Below are 18,829 nucleotides of genomic sequence, written 5' to 3'. Positions count from 1 at the left end.
AGTCAAATGTGAGGCTAACTGCGGGACAGCTAAAGCTTGGCCAAAATTGCAAAAGGCCCAGACAAAGTCCAGACCTCAACCGAATTGAAATAATTTGTCAGGACTTTAGAGAGCTGTGCAAAAGCAAATGTTCACAAATAGCACTGTTCTGCTCAGTTAAGCCCTCAACCAGCTTTCTACTGGAAGCCTCATCCAAGCACTGACACTTGCATTTCTATGCCTACGCACTTTTTAACTCTAACTTCTAAGTAATAGTAGACTAGTGTTTGCACCACAGACACTCACCTAATGCATCAGATGGATGCATTGTGAACAACTCAGGGTTCAGTATCTTGTCCAGAGGTACTTTGTGACGCAGATAAGTGGGGCGAATTCTCCCACAAACATCTACTTCAAATTATTGTTTCTAAAGGGGATTCTACAAGTTAGTCAGTTGAGTTCTAGGAAAACATTCTTCTGTGGATAACTGCATGTGCTGAAAAGTCAGAAGAGTGTCAGCGTTATGAAAATATGTGCATGTGCATGGACAAATTAAATGCCTCGATTCTGCCTCTATCAGATATCGGATTTCAGAATCTTTATTGTAAACTCCCTCCTCTCTGTCCACGTAGAAATGATTATTTAGCAGGGATTATATAAATACTGGAGTGTTTCACAACTGCATTACACTCCTCAGTTCACCATGGACAGAAAAGTGCTGCTGCTCCTCTTGAGTCTGCAGGTTTTCCTGCTCATCACAGCCTTCACTTCCACAGATGCAGCCACACTGCCAGACGATCAGAAACAATCTCTGGATGTGGTAAGAAGTCATAAACTTTGGGAACTGCTGGATACATATTAATGCATGTTTCATGTTGTTGCATTAGATGCTTTATTTATTTATTATTTTTTCCTAAATTTTCTAAGACCAATAGTGAATAAAGCATTCTCTTGTTGGTGAAGGGAATAACCAGGGATGACAGACGAAAGGGAAGAGAAAGAGTCAAACGACAGTCCTGTTCCTCGAGGCCTGGTGGATGTTCCCTCCTTGGCCAAGTAAGACCAGATTTCTTTATTTTTTCATTCACAGTAAAATTAATGGATCTAATAATAAACTCACCATTAAAGAGATTGTCTTGCATATAAATGACACAAATTAATTATTTGTTGTTGTTTTGCCACAGGCCAACCCTAATATTCCTGGTAATAAGGTAAACTTACCACAGATGTCTGCAAGTAGCATAAACAAGTGAAATGAGGTGTCTAATGGGAGGCACTGTGCATTGTATATTTGTGTGCATGCTACAGATTAAAAAAAAAAAAAACTGATTTAGAAGTTTAGATGTTGCCAAAAGAACATCTCACTCAGGCAGCGTTGCTTTCATGTCTAACACGTGCAGCCTGTGGAAGCAGGCTGTGTTGTAATCACACTCTGTTTCTCTCTCTGGTTTTACAGAATGGTAAAACAACATCAATGCCTCCCCGGGCCGTTCTGAAGAAAACCTGAAATGTTTTTTTCGATACACAAAACAAAAAAAAGTGAGCAAAAAAGAACTCATCTATGCACTCAGGAAAACTGCTATAGTAACTGATCTATTACAACCAGTCAAATGTTAAATACGTTTTTTTCTGTGTGTGTCTCAGTGATCAGAAGAAAACCAGATGACCCACCGGAGAGCTGAAAACTGAGACCTTTACCGACTACATCTTCCTTCGTTACAAGAAATGTTTTTCGTTGTTTCCATGTACTATTATGAAGGCAATAACCAGTGATGCTTTGCATGATGTAAGAAATCCCTATATTCTTCACTGATATGTATCTGCATTAAAAGAATCAATAATCCCCAGTATACATTTGCACTTATCACACCTGACTGAAGGAAAGCATGAAGCATTCAAACTTGCAGAAAGGTTTTATGGCCTTACTCATGTTCTTCATTGAAATAATAAGCTTTCTCCAAGTGCTGTTGATTTCATAACAGTTCACTTTGTGTATTCTGTGCTGCAAAATAAAGCTGACTGAAGTAGAAATTGTCATCTTTGTGCATCATCTTTAACGGTAATAGAAAGCCATGAAGCATTAAACTTTAAAAAAGCTGTCATCGTGTAAGCGCTCGGCTGGGTCAGTAAATCCTGTACAGTTCTGCGTAGTTTTAAAAGCAAAGCAGTGGAGGCACTTGAGGTCTGTATAATGTTTAACTACAGTGTTATTATTTCATTTTGATGCTGCCTCTCAACTTCCTCCTCCCTGTCCACATTGAAATTATAGCTAGCAGGGAGAATACAAATATTCAAGAGTTTCACAGCTGTATCACACTCCTCAGTTTATCAAATTCAAATTTTATTTGTCACACACACACACAACCATACACAGTATGACATGGGGGTGAAATGCTTGTAGCTGTACAATGCCCGACCATTAAATGACAGAAGAAAAGTTTTACAATATTTACAATTTACAGTTTACTACAAAATTTACAAATTAACTTAGGAATTTACAGTAAAGAATGTGCAAATAGCAGAAGAGATTATAAAGATAAGGATTATAAATTATAGGAATTATAGGATTATAGGAAATGTGTGGTGGTGCGTGTGGTGACGTGTGTGAGAGTCCAGTCTTATAGTGACGTGTTTGGGAGAGTCCAGTCCTACACCTGGTTCAGGCCCCGAATAGCCTGGGGGAAGAAGCTCCTCCTCATTCTCTCTGTTTTGGCCTTAAGGGAGCGGAAGCACTTCCCAGACCTCAACAGTGAGAAGAGTCCGTTGTTGGGATGGGAGAGGTCCATCATAATCTTCCTAGCTTTGGACTTGCACCGCTTGGTGTAGATGGACAGCAGGTCAGGGAGCTCTGATTGAATGATGCGTTCTGCCGAGCGCACCACCCTTTGCAGATCTCGTCTGTCCTGCTTGGTGCTGTTCCCAAACCAGGTGCAGATGTTTGCCGTCAGGACGCTCTCGATGGTGCAGGAGTAGAAGTTCTTGAGCACCTTCAGTGGCAGATGGAAGTCTCTAAGTCTTCTGAGGAAGAAGAGACGCTGACGGGCTTTCTTAACCAGGGTGTTGATGTGACAGGACCATGACAGGTCCTGAGTGATGTGGACACCCAGGTATCGGAAACTGTCCACTCTCTCCACTGGCGTGCCACTGATGATGAGGGGTTTGTAATTCCTCGCCTGCTTTGTAGTGAAGTCCACGATCAGCTCCTTAGGTTTGCTGATGTTTAGGAGGAGGTTATTCTCCTGGCACCAGGTCTCCAGGTTCCTAATCTCCTCCAGGTAGGCCGTCTCGATGTTGTCGGAGATCAGGCCCACAACAGCAGTGTCGTCAGCAAACTTGACAATGGAGGTGGTGTCTGATGTGGCTACACAGTCATAAGTGTACAGTGAGTACAGCAGGGGGCTTAAAACACAGCCCTGAGGCACTCCAGTCAGTGCTGAGTGAGATGGAGGGGGAGACTTGTTTTCCCACCCTCACTGATTGGGGTCTGTCTGTGAGGAAGTTGAGGATCCACTGACACAGTGATGAGCTGAGTCCTAGATCCGTCAACTTGGTGAAAAGCTTAGAGGGAATTATTGTGTTGAATGCTGAACTGTAGTCCACGAACAGCATCCTAACATAATTCCCTTTGCCAGTGTCCAGGTGACTCAGGGATGTGTGGAGCAGGTGAGATATGGCATCGTCTGTGGAACGATTAGTCCGGTAAGCAAACTGAAGTGAGTCGATGGTGGCAGGAAGTGAAGAAGTGATGTGATCTCTCATCAGTCTTTCAAAACACTTCATCACAATTGAAGTCAGTGCTACTGGACGGTAGTCATTGTGGCAAGCGGGCTGTTGTTTCTTTGGAACAGGGACAATAATGGACTGTTTGAAGCACGTGGGAACCACAGCTTGGGCCAGGGAGAGGTTGAAGATCTCCGTGAACACCGGTGCTAGTTGATCAGTGCAGGCTCTAAGGACCCGGCTAGGGATTGCATCTGGTCCTGCTGCCTTCCTGGTGTTCACCCTCCTGAAGGTGTTCCTCACGGCATGCTCTGTGATGACGAATGCATTTTCTTCACTGGTGCACTCCGAGCGCGCGCAGCCGTTTGTTGTTTTAATTGCTGCGGCGTCGAAGCGAGCATAAAACGTGTTCAGCTCATCAGCCAGTGAAGCATCTGCATTCATCATTGAAGAAGCTGGTCGTTTATAGTCCGTTATAGTCCGCAGTCCTTTCCACAGGCTCCTAGAGTCGCACAGCCTTGTATAGGTCCATATTACCGGAGACAAGCCCTTCATTGTAGGCAGCGGTGCGTGATCTCAGAGCGTCGCGGATGTTTTTATCCACCCACGGCTTCTGGTTGGGAAACGATCGGATGATAGTTCTTTCTGCTGTGTCGTCCGCTAGTTTCCCGATAAATCCCACAACCGCTTCCGTAAACATGTTGATGTCATCAGAGCTGCGCCGAAACATGTCCCAGATGTCATGGACAGAACTGTGCTGCTGCTCCTGTTGAGGCCCCGTGCAGGCCCCTGCACGCTATGTACCACTGGTAGCTAAAAAAAAAAAAATTGCTGGCATCCAGAAATCCTACCAGTAGCTGGAAAAAGGTGGACTCAAAGACAACACAGAGGCACTAATCATGGCAGCACAGGAACAAGCCCTAAGTACAAGATCCATAGAGGCTGGAGCCTACCACACCAGGCAAGACCCCAGGTGCAGGCTGTGTAAAGATGCCCCTGAGACAATCCAGCACATAACAGCAGGATGCAAGATGCAAGCAGGCAGGGCATACATAGAATGCCATAACCAAGTGGCGGCACAGTATACAGAAACATCTGTCCCGAGTATGGCCAAGAAGGGCCGAGGTCAAAATCGGAGGCGCCTCTAAGGATGGTTGAAAATGACCCAGCTAAGACCCTCTGGGTTTTCTAGATACAGACGGACAAACTGGTGATAGCTAACCAACTGGACATAGTAGTGGTGGACAACCAGAGGAAGACGACCGTAGCGACTGACATAGCGATACAGAATGATAGCTGCATCTGGAAAAAGGAACATGAGAAGCTGGAGAAGTACCAAGGACTCAGAGAAGAGCTCCAGAAGATGTGGAGGGTGAAGGTAACAGTGGTTCCAGTAGGAATCGGAGCACTTGGTTCAGTGACTCTGAAGCTAGCCGAGTGACTCCAGCAGATCTCAGGAACAACATCTGAGATCTCTGTCCAGAAGAGCTAAGATACTGTGCAGGACTGTCTTTTTGTGAAGGTAATTATGTATGAATGTAAACTCAGAAATCAAAATGTTATCTTGCACTGAAATGAATTGTCACGTGTCACATGTGCAGTTATTACACCCTCCGAGTCATAAAGAACTTGACTTAAATTTATAACCACTTTATGCAGTAAGTAAGAAACAGAAACAAGTCAAATCAGGTGTGCAATATCAGGTCGTGTGTACTGCATAAAGAAGTTCTGGTGTCTGCTAAAAGAAGATCCGAGCTGGATGATGCGGCCTTCATGTTGAACACCTGCACACAGGAAACAGTGCAGGCTGTGGAAAGATCTCTTTTTACAGTTTATGGCAACAACATAACCCTTGACAGGAAGCTCTGAAAAAACAGTGAAACACATTTTGATCAAATTTTGATCACATCAGTTGTGCAGGTGAGGAAAAAGAAAACATCTCTGCATGCAAGAAAAGTGCTGCTGTTTTATTAACATCAGTCCAATGTTAATTCCTCTGCAATGAGTTTTCCTCTTTTCTGTTTGCGTGTGTGTGTGTGTGTGTGTGTGTGTGTGTGTGTGTGTGTGTGTGTGTGTGTGTGTGTGTGTGTGTGTGTTTTCAGAAGAAAACCAGATGAAACAAGACCAGAGAACTAAAGACTATCGCAAGAAATATTCATCACTGCAACTTTATATCAATGTAAATAATTTATATTGATTTGTATACTGTAGCGCCCACTATCTTCATCAAGGATCAATAATTTGCAAGTACCTGCTAGTTATGAAGTTTAACACATATGTTTTAACATAAAAAGGTCAAACTCACATCAACCGCTACAAGTCTGAGTTATAATCACACTGACAGCTGGAAAGCGTGAAGAGCATTCATTATTCTATTCAGTAAATATATCACTTGAAATAATGATTTTATTCCTAGTCTAACGAGCTTGGAAAGAAGGCGACTGGACTCGACTTTTTAGGGTTTTCCATTAGATGGAAATACACGGTACAAGATTTTTTTTTCTGGCCTGGGTTCTAAGAGTTGAGTCAATCTTAAAATGTGACATCCACAGACTGCACGCCACCAATCGGCCACTCAGTGACGAGGGCAACAGGCCGAGCAGCAGGTATACCATCACCTCGACATCCTCTGTTTTTTTGTGTTGAGTGTGTGTGGCATACAAATGATGTCACAGACTTTTGGACGCATTACCATGACTACCGCAAGCACATTGAGGTAATGCTCAGTTGCAATGGAAATTGGAGTAACTGATTTGTAATCGGAGTCTTTGCTTGGCCGATTCTGGCCTCCCCGCAATAAGTTTGACACCCCTGTTGTAAAAGAAAAGTCCACATGTATTACATAACAGCAGGTTTTCCTTTTCTTTACGGGGAATTACAGTAAAGTAAGTAAGTAAGTAAAATTTTATTTATATAGCACATTTCTAGATAGAGATCACAAAGTGCTTTACAAGATATAACAGATTAAAAACACGCACTTCTCTTGTAGCTATAATGTGGCAGTCATACACAACAGTGTGTGTCGGCTGTTGGAACGAAAACATTTAGTAAGTGCACATTTCACAATAATGAACCCACATCCACCCACTCATAAACGAAACAACATCTAAGAATGTTCATTTTCTACTGGGTTTTACGTTATACTATTTCCCTGAAGATTCCCCATCTCAACATATCACTTGTTACCGTAAAACAGAGATAAAATCCGCTTTAAACTCACACCACTTCCCTTACAGTGAAGGGCATGTTGTGGTTTTATGCATGTTAGCAACACTTTGTTATGCGACTAAGGCCACAGTGGTTAACAGCTACCAAATTATTAACTCTACTGTTTAAAACATATAGTTTAGAACATATAGAAGCAAATATCCAGGTTATCCTTAAGAAAACACCTCACGAGACTGAAATTTAAAATCTTCCTTCTCGAATGTTGCTTGTGGAAAAAGGTCTTCAATAGAAAGTGAAACTCTGACAGTCCTGTGTTTATTCATTCTTTTTTTATAATGAAGATTAAGTGTTTCATTTCTGGTCTTTGCTGAGTTCAGTGACACATTTTTTTTTAACTGTTGTGAAATACCCAAGGAGGGACTGCAGGAAGGAAACCAAGAGATCAGGTAAATAAACACAGAGTAAATGACGTGATCAAATTAAATCAAGATAAGTTAAACAACCCCCTTCAAACAGCTTTCATATATGCTGCACGTTTTTGGACAAGCTACATTTTATCTACACACACACCCTATTTTTTTCCCTCTTCAGATGGAAGTTATTTGTTGGCGAAGAGTATATAAAGGCCTATGTGTGTGTGTGTTTCACATCTTTATCAAACTCTTCAGCCACTCGTCATGAACAAAAACACATTGCTGGTCCTTTTGTGTCTGCAGGCGATCCTGCTCATCACGGCCTCATCTGAGATGACAGCTGAACAGCCGACACCGGTAAGGAGGACAACTTTACAAAACCAGTGTCTAGATTTTCATTAATTATTACAGAAACTATCAAAATGAAATGAAATAAGAAGATGTGGTGTCTAAATATTGAATACTTTTTTCCCAGACAGAGGAGATAACTTCTGTACACAACACGAAGGTGAAAAGCCCAAATGTTAAACATCTGAAAAAATGCCGCGTGACACAAGCAGGATGTCGACGACACCACACAGTAAGGCAAATTTCTGTTTAACAAGTAAAATAAATTAAGGAATAATCATAATAATTTCAGTATTTACATCTCAAAACAATTTGCAGCATATCAGCAGTTTACTCTTTCTGTTGTTTAAAAGAAAACTCAGCAGTTTGACTGCATCTCATTCATTTTACTTCTGCGTGGTGTGTGAAACTAGCAGCTCCCCCTAAAACCCTTTTCTCTTTTTATTACAGAAACCACAGCAGGGATCAGACATAAAGCCACAACCCTACAGGTAACCACACAGTGCAATAAAAAAAAAATCAAGAATCAGGTCCAAGTTTCTGCTGAGCAGCAGCAACAATGAAGAAATGTGTGGCATTTTTGGTATGAAGATCAACACAGCAGGACTGGTTCATTTTTAATTTTTAATTTTTTGTTTTGTTCCTAACAGACCCAAAACTCGTAGAGGGAGTCTGGCTCCAATTCTGATACAGTAAAGGAATGAAGTGAAGGAGTGATCACGTCTAGCGCGTAAGTACATGAAAAGTGAAGACAATGGGAACGATTACTAACACATTAAATGACTCCAGTTGCTATTTTATCTGGTTGATGGATTAACATTGTTCAAACTGATGTATTTATTCCTCCACTTCTTCTCAGTGAGTCTCCTGCTTTGTTTCTTCTGAAGATGATGAAATAAAAAGAAAAACAGAAATGAAGACCGACACTATAACTATAAAAATCACAATATTTCTCAGACCAGTGGTATATAAGAAATATGTGTGTAATATAAAAAGGTTATTAAGGCACTACATAAATGAATGTATCTGATACAATTATAATTTGATGTTTATGTTCACAAGTTTTGAATGTGGCCTTGTTCATTTTACTGGTTTTGATGAAATAAAGAGTAAGTTTTCAGACTTCTGTCTGTAACTGTTATTGTTTCATGAATTTCAGTTTCAAATAAAGTCATCCAGAGTTAAAGCACAAAAAACTAGTTATTTGTCGAATGTACTACACACACACACACACACACACACACACATAGAGAGAGAGAGATCCTACATCACCAACGAGTTTCTAGAGCATGTGATAGAGCCAGGTCGCAGGGCCTGAAGGATATGCTGCCGATTCACTGTTATTAGAAACTCCAGCACCAAGATTATTGAATAACCAAGGTTAAATAATGAAATACTAAAACTATATGTGAAAAAAGTTCATTTAACTAAAGATGCAAAAAAAGAAAAATTAATAAAATATTGAACAAATAAAAACTAGCTTAAAACAACCTAAAACCAAATAAAAACACATGAGGAAATCTCCTTAGTTTTAGTATTTGTTACACCAATCAAATGTGTTACAACAACTTGCCTGATGTGGCCTTAATGGACATGTTTATTGAGAATTTGGACATCTTCTGTTTTGCAACTTAGCAGGGCAACTTTGTGGTGTGGCGGGATGTAATGATGTAATTTTTGCCCCATGCAGGCCGCTTTGTAATAATTAAAAAGACAATGTCATTTTTCTGCGATAATCACTGACAGAGCAGCTCACTCAGAGAAATAACAAATGCAAAACAATTTCATTCATAAAATCAGAGCGAACTGAGTGTCTGTTGGTTTCCTGTTGATCGAACAGCTCCAACTGGCCTCAGTGGGAACGCTGAACAGAAGAGAAAAAACTCTGTTCTTCTGCCAAATGTGGATAGATGAAAAACAAATCTTCACTCTTCACTCTGCAGGCTGTTATCGCCGTGGGCGTGGGCGTACAGTGAAATACAGTACATCTCTCAGTGGCACTGGTCTACTTCCTCCTTCTTTGAACTCTCCCTGTCCAAATGTTCTTAGAGTGTCTACTCTGACTCAGTCTAAACATGTTCTGTCATGTTCAGACACAGAAACAATTCCTCAATAAACACCACAAACAAATGGTTTAGTGTGACTTGGTTTCTGTCTCCTGTCACTTGACTTCTCTCGGTCTGAGTCATCCTTCTCAGAAGTGCAATTGAACTGCACGGATACAAGATTCAGCTGGACTTGAAACTGGACAGATTTCCTCCCAGTGGTAAGAACAGTTCCTGACTCGATGACAGACAAATCCTTTAACAACTCCGTCAGTGATATATTATTGTTGGAACGTCAGAAAACGATAGAAATGGAAACAGAAATACTTTTTCTTTGTTTTATATCACATGCATTACATAAAAGGGTTTTTCATCACATTGTTAAACTTTGCAGCAACATAAAACTTGTTTTGAAATCCTGTCCCCTTTATTTTTTCTGCAAATGTGAATGCATTTGAAACCAGCGGGTGCTCCCTTCACACAGAGACAGCCCAAATATAATCAAAGTATCCGGGTGGCAGAGTATATTTGATGCAAGCTAACAAACATTAAATTTGAATTAAATCTGACAAAATATGGAGGAAACCTACTGTTAAACTCATCCGGCTGGAAAATGAGTTTCAGCTTTAAACCAAATGCTTAGAACAATTTGTGCTTTATGAGAACTGCTGCAAAGCAAGTTGGTTTTTAAGGTGTTAAAACTGTGTTCGGGTAAGTTTAGTGTAGGGTTTGGAGTTATGGATGTGGCTTAGTATTCAAATGCAGAGTAACAAGTGTGTCCGCATGTGTCATCTCCAGGCATGTGCATAGGTTTCTTCCAAGCACTGGTGGGACATCAGTGGCAGCATTTGAGCATGAAGGGTTCAGTTCCTTGATTTGTGCAGAATTTTGTGCATTTTCTCCACCGGCTTCTGCTGGAGTTTTTCATTTACGTGAAGAGAAACCCGAAAACAAAGCACCAGATGGCACAACCAGATTCCCTGAGTAAATCCTTTGCTTACATACTGGGGCCTACATACATCTGTTTTAAATACTGGAGCGAGGTATGCCCGCTGAGCAGCCCGAAAATCTCCACATGTGCTTTCTGTTAAATCCAAAGCTTGAGTCTTTATTTTAGTATTTATGAATACAGAGTTTTATTCAATTTGCAGTGGAGAAACAAATGGAAACTTCACAATGGCAGTTTCTGTCCCTTACAATAATCCACTCCTGCACATGCATTGCAAAAAAATAGTTTAGGTAAATAAAATAAATGCAGTGGTGTTACATGCTTACCCTTTCAGATAAACAAAAACTTTAAAATAAAAAATCTGAATCGATCAAACTCACATACTGATTTGTTTTTTTGTTGTTTTTTTTACTTCCCGCCCACACGCGCTGCGCTGGTGTCAAATCAAACGTACCTCCTCAGAGCAGTCTGAAGCCGGTCAGCAGCTTGGAGCGAGCTCGCTGTGCACACGGGCCCGATCGTTAATAAGACACAGTGAGTAAATATCAAACACCTTTATGTATCTATGAGACATATTCATGTTTCTATTGTATTCATGCAAGCTTCGTTTTAAAAGCTGATTGGCTGCTTAGATTTACGGTGAACACGAGAGACAGGTTTGTTGTGAGTTCGTTTTTTCCACCTGTGCTATGCAGTCACCATTCATTTATTTTTGTAATATTTTATATTACTGAGTGATTTAAGTCTGTTTGTTTGTCAGTTTTTCGTAATGTAGGTATTAAGAAGTCAGAAACATTATAACGAAGCAGTTATTGAATAAGAAGTTAGATATTTACTTGAGTCATGCATTCCAGTAAAGTTTTTAGTAAAATAAAGATTTAAATAGCTTTACATGCAAATGAATGTAAAATAATCAGCAGCAAGTACAATTTAAAGTAATATTAGAAATGTGATTTATCGTAACTGGTTCTTAGATTGTTTTGCTGAATCAATGTGGAGTGACATGCAGATATTTATTCAAGCACAGCATGTAATATGAGGTACTTTCACTTTATAATTTATACTTTAAATACACCAGATCCACTAAAAAGAAATGATAAGGTCTTTTACAAGCTTGTACGAAGATAAACATGTATTAGTGAGAGTATGGCCTTTTTCTCATTTATTTAAGTGTAGGACTTTCACATGTAAATGACTATATTTTAACATAGTACGACTGAAATTTTTGAACTTATCGACTCAGTTATTATTATTCCTTTATTACTGTTTTCTACAGTGCAGAGTAAAACTAATGAGCACTCAGTAAACATTAAACAGGAACATTATTGCACAAAAAGAAGATCATCAATTTCCTCCTTGAGCAGCACTTTGTTGGCTGGGTGTAAAAAAGTCCCTTTCCATAGCAAGACATCTTGAAGAAACCTTCAATCAAGAATCAGGCTCTCATTATGGATGGTCGTGAGCTTGGACCAACTGGGGTTGTGTAAATAACACATATGGATTCATTGTAAACCAACATATGTCTTTAATCAGAATCAGAATCAGCATACTTCATTAATTCCTGGGGAAATTATGTGGGTTACAGTTGCTCCAGTACCGTAACATCAACAAAAACAGACCAGACTATTTAACAGTAGAATATGTTAAGATATAGGGAATAGCAGAATATAATATATAATCACCAAATAATAAATCATTCCTTAACATTACGCTTTGATAAGAGTTTTACTTTAATTAGTTTTGTTAATTTTGCCTCAAGATGTTTATTCTGAAGCCATTCTCACATATGCTGAACACGTGTTGCTTTTCCTTCACTTTACAATCCAGCTCATCCCAAGCCATCTCTGTTGGGTCTACGCTGGGGGAGTAAGGAGGCCAGGTCATCTGTTATGGTGGTTTGCTCACTGTCCTGTTAAAGGACAAGTGATTCAACTTCATTTCAAGTTAGCAACGGTGGCATTGAAAAAGAACAATTTCTAGAGGAGGAAACCTGGGGCAGAACCACATTCAAGGAGGGTGGACCACAGCAATAACCAGCTGTGGTGGAGAGATAATGTTCACTATAAACTCCAAACAGATGATGATTGTTTGTCGTTCCAAGCTGTTGACTTAGGTGTTCCTTTGAATTCTGAATAAATTACAATAAATCAACCTTGTCACACAAAGATCCTCTCAAACCATCACAGTTCCTTCTCAGTGCTACACAGCAGGATCCACAAACATCCAACCAACTTTGTGTCTTGAAACAGTTAGATCTAAACTAAGACTAATCGGGCCAGAGTAAAAATTTCCACTGCTCTGATGTCATGTCTGATGTGTCTCTTGGCCAGAGTAGTTCTCCAAATCGTATCTGTCTTTCTCGATAATGCTTTATTTCATTTTGTTTATTTATTTTTTACAAATGAAAATATCAGAGGGACAGCTTATGTTGAATAGTTTTGAGATGAAGTTATAGAGGCAACACTGAAATGGTTTGAACGTTACTTGCCTGACTGCATTGTGCAAGTGTAAAGTTTAGTGGAGGGGGTGGGGGTTGTTTTTTCAGGACTTTATCTGAGGCCTGTGATTCCAGTGAAAGGACAGTTTCATTCTTCTGACTTTGTGGGAAAAGTTGGGGGATGGTCCCTGTGCATAAAGCAAGGTCTATAAAGACATGGTTGGGCAGATTTGGTGTGGAAGAACTTAAATGGCCTGCACAGAGTCCTGACCTCAACCTGACAGAACACCTTTGGGATGAATTAGAGAAATGTATTTCTGGAAGAATGGTTGAAAATTCCCATACACGCACTCCTAAACCTTGTCTAAAGCCTTCCCTGGAGAGTTAAAGCTGTTATAGATTGGGTGGGCTGATATCACATTAAACCCTATAGATTAAAAATGGGATCTCACCCAAGTTCATGTGGGTGTGAAGGCAGATGAGCAAATATCTTTGGAGCATAAGACGAGGCGAAAGACCACAGAGAAGATTCATGGATGTAGTGAAGGTGGACATGCAGGAGATTGGTGTGACAGGATGGTAGAGATAGGGTAAGATATATAGGGTAAGCTATAGTGACCATTAAGTGGGATTTATGGTCCATGACCATATTGTGCTCCTTTGTTTCCTTGGCGGTATGTTTTGGGTCATTGTCATGCTGGAAGAACCATCCACGACCCATCTTCAGTGTTTTCCTGAGGGAAGTAGGTACTTGTCCAAGAATTTGTCTTGTACCCTTTGCATAAAAACAGTCCCAGGATATTTTTCCACCTCCATGCTCCATGCTTGATTTTGGTTTCATCTGATCACAGCACTTTCTCCCAAGCCTTGTATCATTTAAATGTTCACTGGCCTGTACATGTCTGTTCTTGAGCAGGGGGACGTTGCAGGAACTGCAAGATTTCTATCTATTAATGTATAGATTGTTACGGATGGCATTTTAGTGACTGTGGTCACAAATGCCTTCAGATCATTAACAACTCTTCCTGTGTAGTTTTGGGCTGATCCACCACCTTTCTAATGATCATTCTCACCCGTGAGAGTCATGGTCTGAATGCTGTGTTGGGTGTTGGGACAATAGTCTAGGATGAAGAACTTTGGCCACGTTTAATGTAAGAGTCCATGACTATGACACTACATACAGAAAGGATGCTTTTCTGAATATGGTTGCTCTGCAGAAAACAACCAATGGCCTTTTAATAATGCCCAACAGTTAACTGAAAAACATTCCACATGATAAACCCATATAACCAGGCAAAAGTAATGAAGATACTGCCAGTAGTGTTGTGTCTACAGTTTATTTTACAAGGGGAAAAATCATATTACAAACAACCTTGATTGGGTCAGTCTGTGCAAATGTTTGACATGGTTCTCTAAATATTTCCCGTGCCATTGCACTTTATTTGTTGATCATTTATTTGTGTGTAGAAGTGAAAAAATGTGGGCATCTCGTGCTCTGAACTTGACTCTAAAAACCTCGAAATCAATGTCTAAAAAAGGGGAACACTTTGAAGATAATTATAAATGTAATTGTCAAATGAATGTAGTGGCAACAATAATATTCCCCTGTGAAAGTCAATGGAGAGGAGATTAACGTGCTGTAATCTTTGCAAGAGGATCTCCAGGGAAATTTGATAACATGCACTGGTAGAAACTAGTGCACTTTGGACTTATCAGTCTGCACAGAGGCTAAATGAACTTGTTTTATTTATCAAAGTGAAGGTACAAAAAGGGAGGAAGAGTTCAAGTCAGGGTATGGTGTCCAGATGTTACCACTGATAGCATCACGACAGAATAATTAACACACAATCACACAACTGTTTCCAGATTGCAGTATTTCTTCTTTACATGTATTTTCTTAAACCCAGGGAACGTGAAGTTTCTAAATGTTTCCTAATGTGGCTCCAGTTCTGCTTACAGCTTAGCAGTGTTGTATTTTACTGTTTTATTGTAATGGGAACATAAAATCCAGACATCAGATCTATAGTTGCCTGCAGCTTTACAGGAATCGTGGCACTAAATTTTGATTTATTTTTGTCAGTTTCTAATTTGTGTTCCTTCTTGATTTAAGATAGTCCCCCTGCCAAGTAATGTGCACACTGTTGCTCAAGCAGAATGTTTAAAGACACGGTGAAATGCTTTTCAGTATTTTTACAACAAAATCCCTCTCTTCTTTTAACCAATAAGGTATATAATTTGTTCAGTATTCTTATGTTTGAGGAGTGGTTATATGAATCACCTGTGGTATACATCCTGACCTCTGTTGCACTGACTTCACTCCCTCAGAACAATCTCTCATTCAGCATTTCTCGCAATAGTGAAACTCTTGAAAATACAAAAAAACTGAAGCTGAGAAGAAAACAGAGAAAATAGAAATGAGAACTACAGCACTCGGTTTTAAAACTACAGCCATGGCAGAATGCGTCCTCTGGTTGCACCCTTCTCTATAACACTAACAGCCACTTGCCTTTAAAGTTGTTGATTAAATTTTCATGGGGAAAACTTTTTCATTGTTTTCTTGTATGCATATTCGAGGTGATCATGAACCCCAAAGCTGTATGGCTTTTGGGAATTTGTGCTAGCGTTACTGACATCCTTACCTTAAAAATATGAAACACATCATATGACATACTAGCCATGCTGTAACTTGGGTTTTGGAATTTGGGGTTCCTGTGACATTTTCTTCTTTTTTGATCATAATCAAGCATTATTCATTTTGCAGATTAATTTCACTGTACTCATATCTATTGTTTCGATGAGAGTGGGTCAGCCTATACTTAACCATATTATTACAATAATATGGTGTGTTCATACAAAAAGCAAACCAACTTTTCCCCTCAGATATTGGTCCCCAACATTTAAAAAGAGGAGGAGCACGGCAACCAATCACGTTACAGCAACATACTTTCAGCCGTTACAGTGTAGCCTACCTTTCTCCAAACTGAGTTCATTTTCTCTGTGTTTTATCTAAAAGCAAAGTTTAACCAGACCACTCCAATCGTTATCTCTGCATCCTCCATTTCTGATTTGTCAGTGGTGTCAGGAGAACCCCAGCTGGTTCATGCTTAGGCTGTTTTTCAGCAATGTTGCAATATTTAAACTTGCACAAATGTACTATGCCCTCTTTGGTTTTGTTGAGAATGCACCATTACGCATGCAGTCATAGCTTTTACTACGAATGATCAAGAGAGACTGGAGGACAGGAAAAAAGAAAAGCTTGAAAGAGAATGAAACGTACAGTGCTCTTACAACATAAATAAAGTTTCATTTGGTTAATCTCTAAGGTTTCAGGGTTTTTGGGTTTTTTCTAAGAGGATAATCAAGGAAATTCTAAATGACTGCCCTGAATTACTGCAGTTAAGTCATATCTCAAGAACTGGATTTAAATCTGCCTCGTATATAAATCCTGCAAGTGTTTGTTGTTTGTATCACTCTGGGGATGTATATTTTTGTGAATGTTTACATCTGTATTTCCCTTGACAGTTTTATATCATCAACATGGAATTCTCAGAGGAAGACTACGACTATGAAAACACCACCTACAACTTCACCTATGATGACTATCCTGCCGTATGCGAGAAAGGGGACATCCGATCTTTCGCAGCCCTCTTCCTGCCCATCATGTACACCGTGTGTCTGGTGGTGGGACTGGCTGGAAACGTTTTAGTCGTGGCTGTCTACGCCTACCACAAACGCCTGAAGACCATGACAGATGCCTTCTTGACCCACTTGGCTGTGGCCGACTTGCTCCTGCTCCTCACGCTCCCTTTCTGGGCTGCTGATGCTGCAAGGGGCTGGGAGCTAGGGGAGGTTGTTTGTAAAATCGTGTCCGCCTGCTACACAGTGAATTTCACCTGCTGCATGTTGCTGCTAGCGTGCATCAGCTTGGATCGTTATTTATCGCTGGTCAGAGCACAGGATAGAGACCAAAGACGATGGCTACAGAGGGCGTTCACCAGGAAATGCTGTTGGAAGGTGTGTTTAGCTGTTTGGGTGACAGCTTTCCTCCTTGGCCTTCCTGATTTAATACGCTCAGAAGTGAGGCAGGCATCTGATAGAAATATCTGTCTAACCATCTATCCTTCATCTATGGCTCGAGGAGGTAAAGCTGTCCTAGAGGTGGTCGAGGTGTTGTTGGGATTCCTACTTCCTCTGCTGGTCATGGTGACCTGCTACTGGCGGGTGGGCTGTGCACTCCGGGGCCTCCCTGATGAGAGCAGAGGGAAGAAGTGGAAAGCTCTGCGTGTCCTTCTCATTGTCGTAGGGGTGTTTGTGATGACTCAGCTGCCTTACAACGTGGTTAAGGTGTATCGGGCAATGGATACAGTCTACAGTTTAGTGACCCACTGCGGGGCGAGTAAGGTGCTTGATCAGGCGGCTCAGGTGACAGAAAGCCTGGCTCTCACTCACTGCTGTCTGAACCCGATCCTCTATGCCTTTGTGGGGTCTTCCTTTAAGATGCACATGATGAGAGTGGCCAAGAAGTTTGAAGCGAAGCGAAGGAAGAGGGGAAGCAAAACAACAGAAACTAATGTGGAGGAGGGGATGGAAATGTCATTCAACTCCCACACTGCATCCCAAGAGACAAACTCATTCTCAATATGAGACATGACTAAAATGTCAGCGAGGTCTATGTGTCTATATATGCAAACAAGGTCCAGCAGGAGAGCATATAAAGCTTTTGTTGATGTAGGGTGTAGCAGCAGTAGCAAAATGCTTGCAAATCATTAAACTGTTCAAAAATTCCACTAGTTTTAACAGTCTGTTCCTAAAAACAGTCTTTTTCTGCCAAAGCGAACAGTTTATGTGCTGGTTTCAAAGAGCTCCAATATATATTACTTTTGCCCTCTGTTGAAGAGAAAAAAAAATCATTTCAGCCACATATATTTTATGAAAAGACCTGCTGAGACAGTTTGTAGTTACTCTTTGCAGGAGTAGATGTATTTATTTACAGTAGTATCCATTAGTGACAATGACATCCACCACAGTGGGTTCACTGAGAACTAATTCAAGTATTGCATTAACTTTTCAAGAATTACGGACATTCTTATACACAGTGCTCCGTTTTCAAAATCTGGAAATTTTTTGATTTTATATTTAAAATAAATTTTAGATATAAGGATTCTTTTTAATAGCTGGATGAAAATCCAAGTCCACGGACATCACCAACTGCTGCATTTCATTTCTTGAGATACTCCACTTGGCTCTTACTACAGCTACTTCAGTTGCTGCTTGTTTTTTTGGATTCAAAAAGCATGCTTTTCTAAGTTGAAGTCAGGTGACCAAGTGGCAAGTTAAGAATATCCCAGCTCTCTGCCCCGAGAAACTCTTGGGTTGATTTTCCAGGATGTTTTGGGTTTTTTCCGTGTGCACTGTAAAATGCTATCTGAGCAGAGACTACAAGGGAGGGAAGGAAAATAATGAGGGTGGGATTAAGTGGATTAAGTGGATTGTGTTTTAAATAGATAGATTAATTCATCCAGCTACTTCTATAAGCAGGCACATCAAACACTAGTGACCCGGTTGCACTGGCAGCCATGCCAATGCCATAACACTGCCTCCACTATGTTTGACAGATGATGTGGTTTGATTCATATCACGAGTCATTTCTCTCTTCCTCCATATGTTTCTTGTCGTATCAGTCTGATAAAAGTTCATCTTGGTTTCATTTGTAAAAAAAAAAAAGGGAAAGTCTAATCTGTCTTTCATGTTGCTGAATGTAACCAGCGGT

At 40.4% G+C, this 18,829-nt stretch overlaps 2 protein-coding genes and 1 long non-coding RNA gene across 6 annotated transcripts; all 3 read left to right on the top strand.

The window, feature by feature from the left end:
• The first annotated feature begins 650 nt into the window (after window positions 1–650).
• LOC146687465 (uncharacterized) lies at window positions 651–1,997 on the top strand. Of its 2 annotated transcripts, none has more exons than XR_014916416.1 (5): window positions 651–799; window positions 907–1,035; window positions 1,164–1,190; window positions 1,436–1,518; window positions 1,624–1,997. It is a non-coding gene; the product is annotated as an uncharacterized LOC146687465 (long non-coding RNA). The 2 variants fall into 2 exon arrangements; XR_014916415.1 differs by having other exon boundaries at window positions 652–799; window positions 943–1,035.
• A 5,409-nt stretch (window positions 1,998–7,406) lies between these two features.
• Window positions 7,407–8,750, top strand: LOC146687464 (uncharacterized). The gene is made up of 5 exons (XM_085439164.1): window positions 7,407–7,637; window positions 7,756–7,860; window positions 8,079–8,119; window positions 8,279–8,358; window positions 8,488–8,750. The coding sequence occupies exons 1-4, from the start codon at window positions 7,497–7,499 to the stop codon at window positions 8,322–8,324; spliced, it is 333 nt and encodes a 110-aa protein (XP_085295290.1). The 5' UTR covers window positions 7,407–7,496; the 3' UTR covers window positions 8,325–8,358; window positions 8,488–8,750.
• Window positions 8,751–9,772: 1,022 nt separating this feature from the next.
• Window positions 9,773–17,846, top strand: ackr4a (atypical chemokine receptor 4a). Of its 3 annotated transcripts, XM_085439661.1 has the most exons (3): window positions 9,773–9,894; window positions 11,085–11,156; window positions 16,582–17,846. In XM_085439661.1, exon 3 carries the CDS (start codon window positions 16,597–16,599, stop codon window positions 17,701–17,703), a length of 1,107 nt encoding a protein of 368 aa, XP_085295787.1. In that variant the 5' UTR covers window positions 9,773–9,894; window positions 11,085–11,156; window positions 16,582–16,596; the 3' UTR covers window positions 17,704–17,846. The 3 variants fall into 3 exon arrangements, with proteins under 3 accessions (XP_085295787.1, XP_085295788.1, XP_085295789.1); XM_085439662.1 differs by lacking the exons at window positions 9,773–9,894; window positions 11,085–11,156 and adding an exon at window positions 16,247–16,332; XM_085439663.1 differs by lacking the exons at window positions 9,773–9,894; window positions 11,085–11,156 and adding an exon at window positions 16,360–16,454.
• Window positions 17,847–18,829: the final 983 nt, after the last annotated feature.

Source organism: Copadichromis virginalis, linkage group LG18, assembly GCF_057382275.1.
Source record: "Copadichromis virginalis isolate Kocher_CV1m ecotype Utaka linkage group LG18, C_Virginalis_male_GT1.1, whole genome shotgun sequence".
NCBI classification, from domain to species: Eukaryota; Metazoa; Chordata; class Actinopteri; order Cichliformes; family Cichlidae; genus Copadichromis; species Copadichromis virginalis.
Note: the sequence above shows the minus strand (reverse complement) of the source record. Positions and strands in the feature narration are given on the sequence as shown.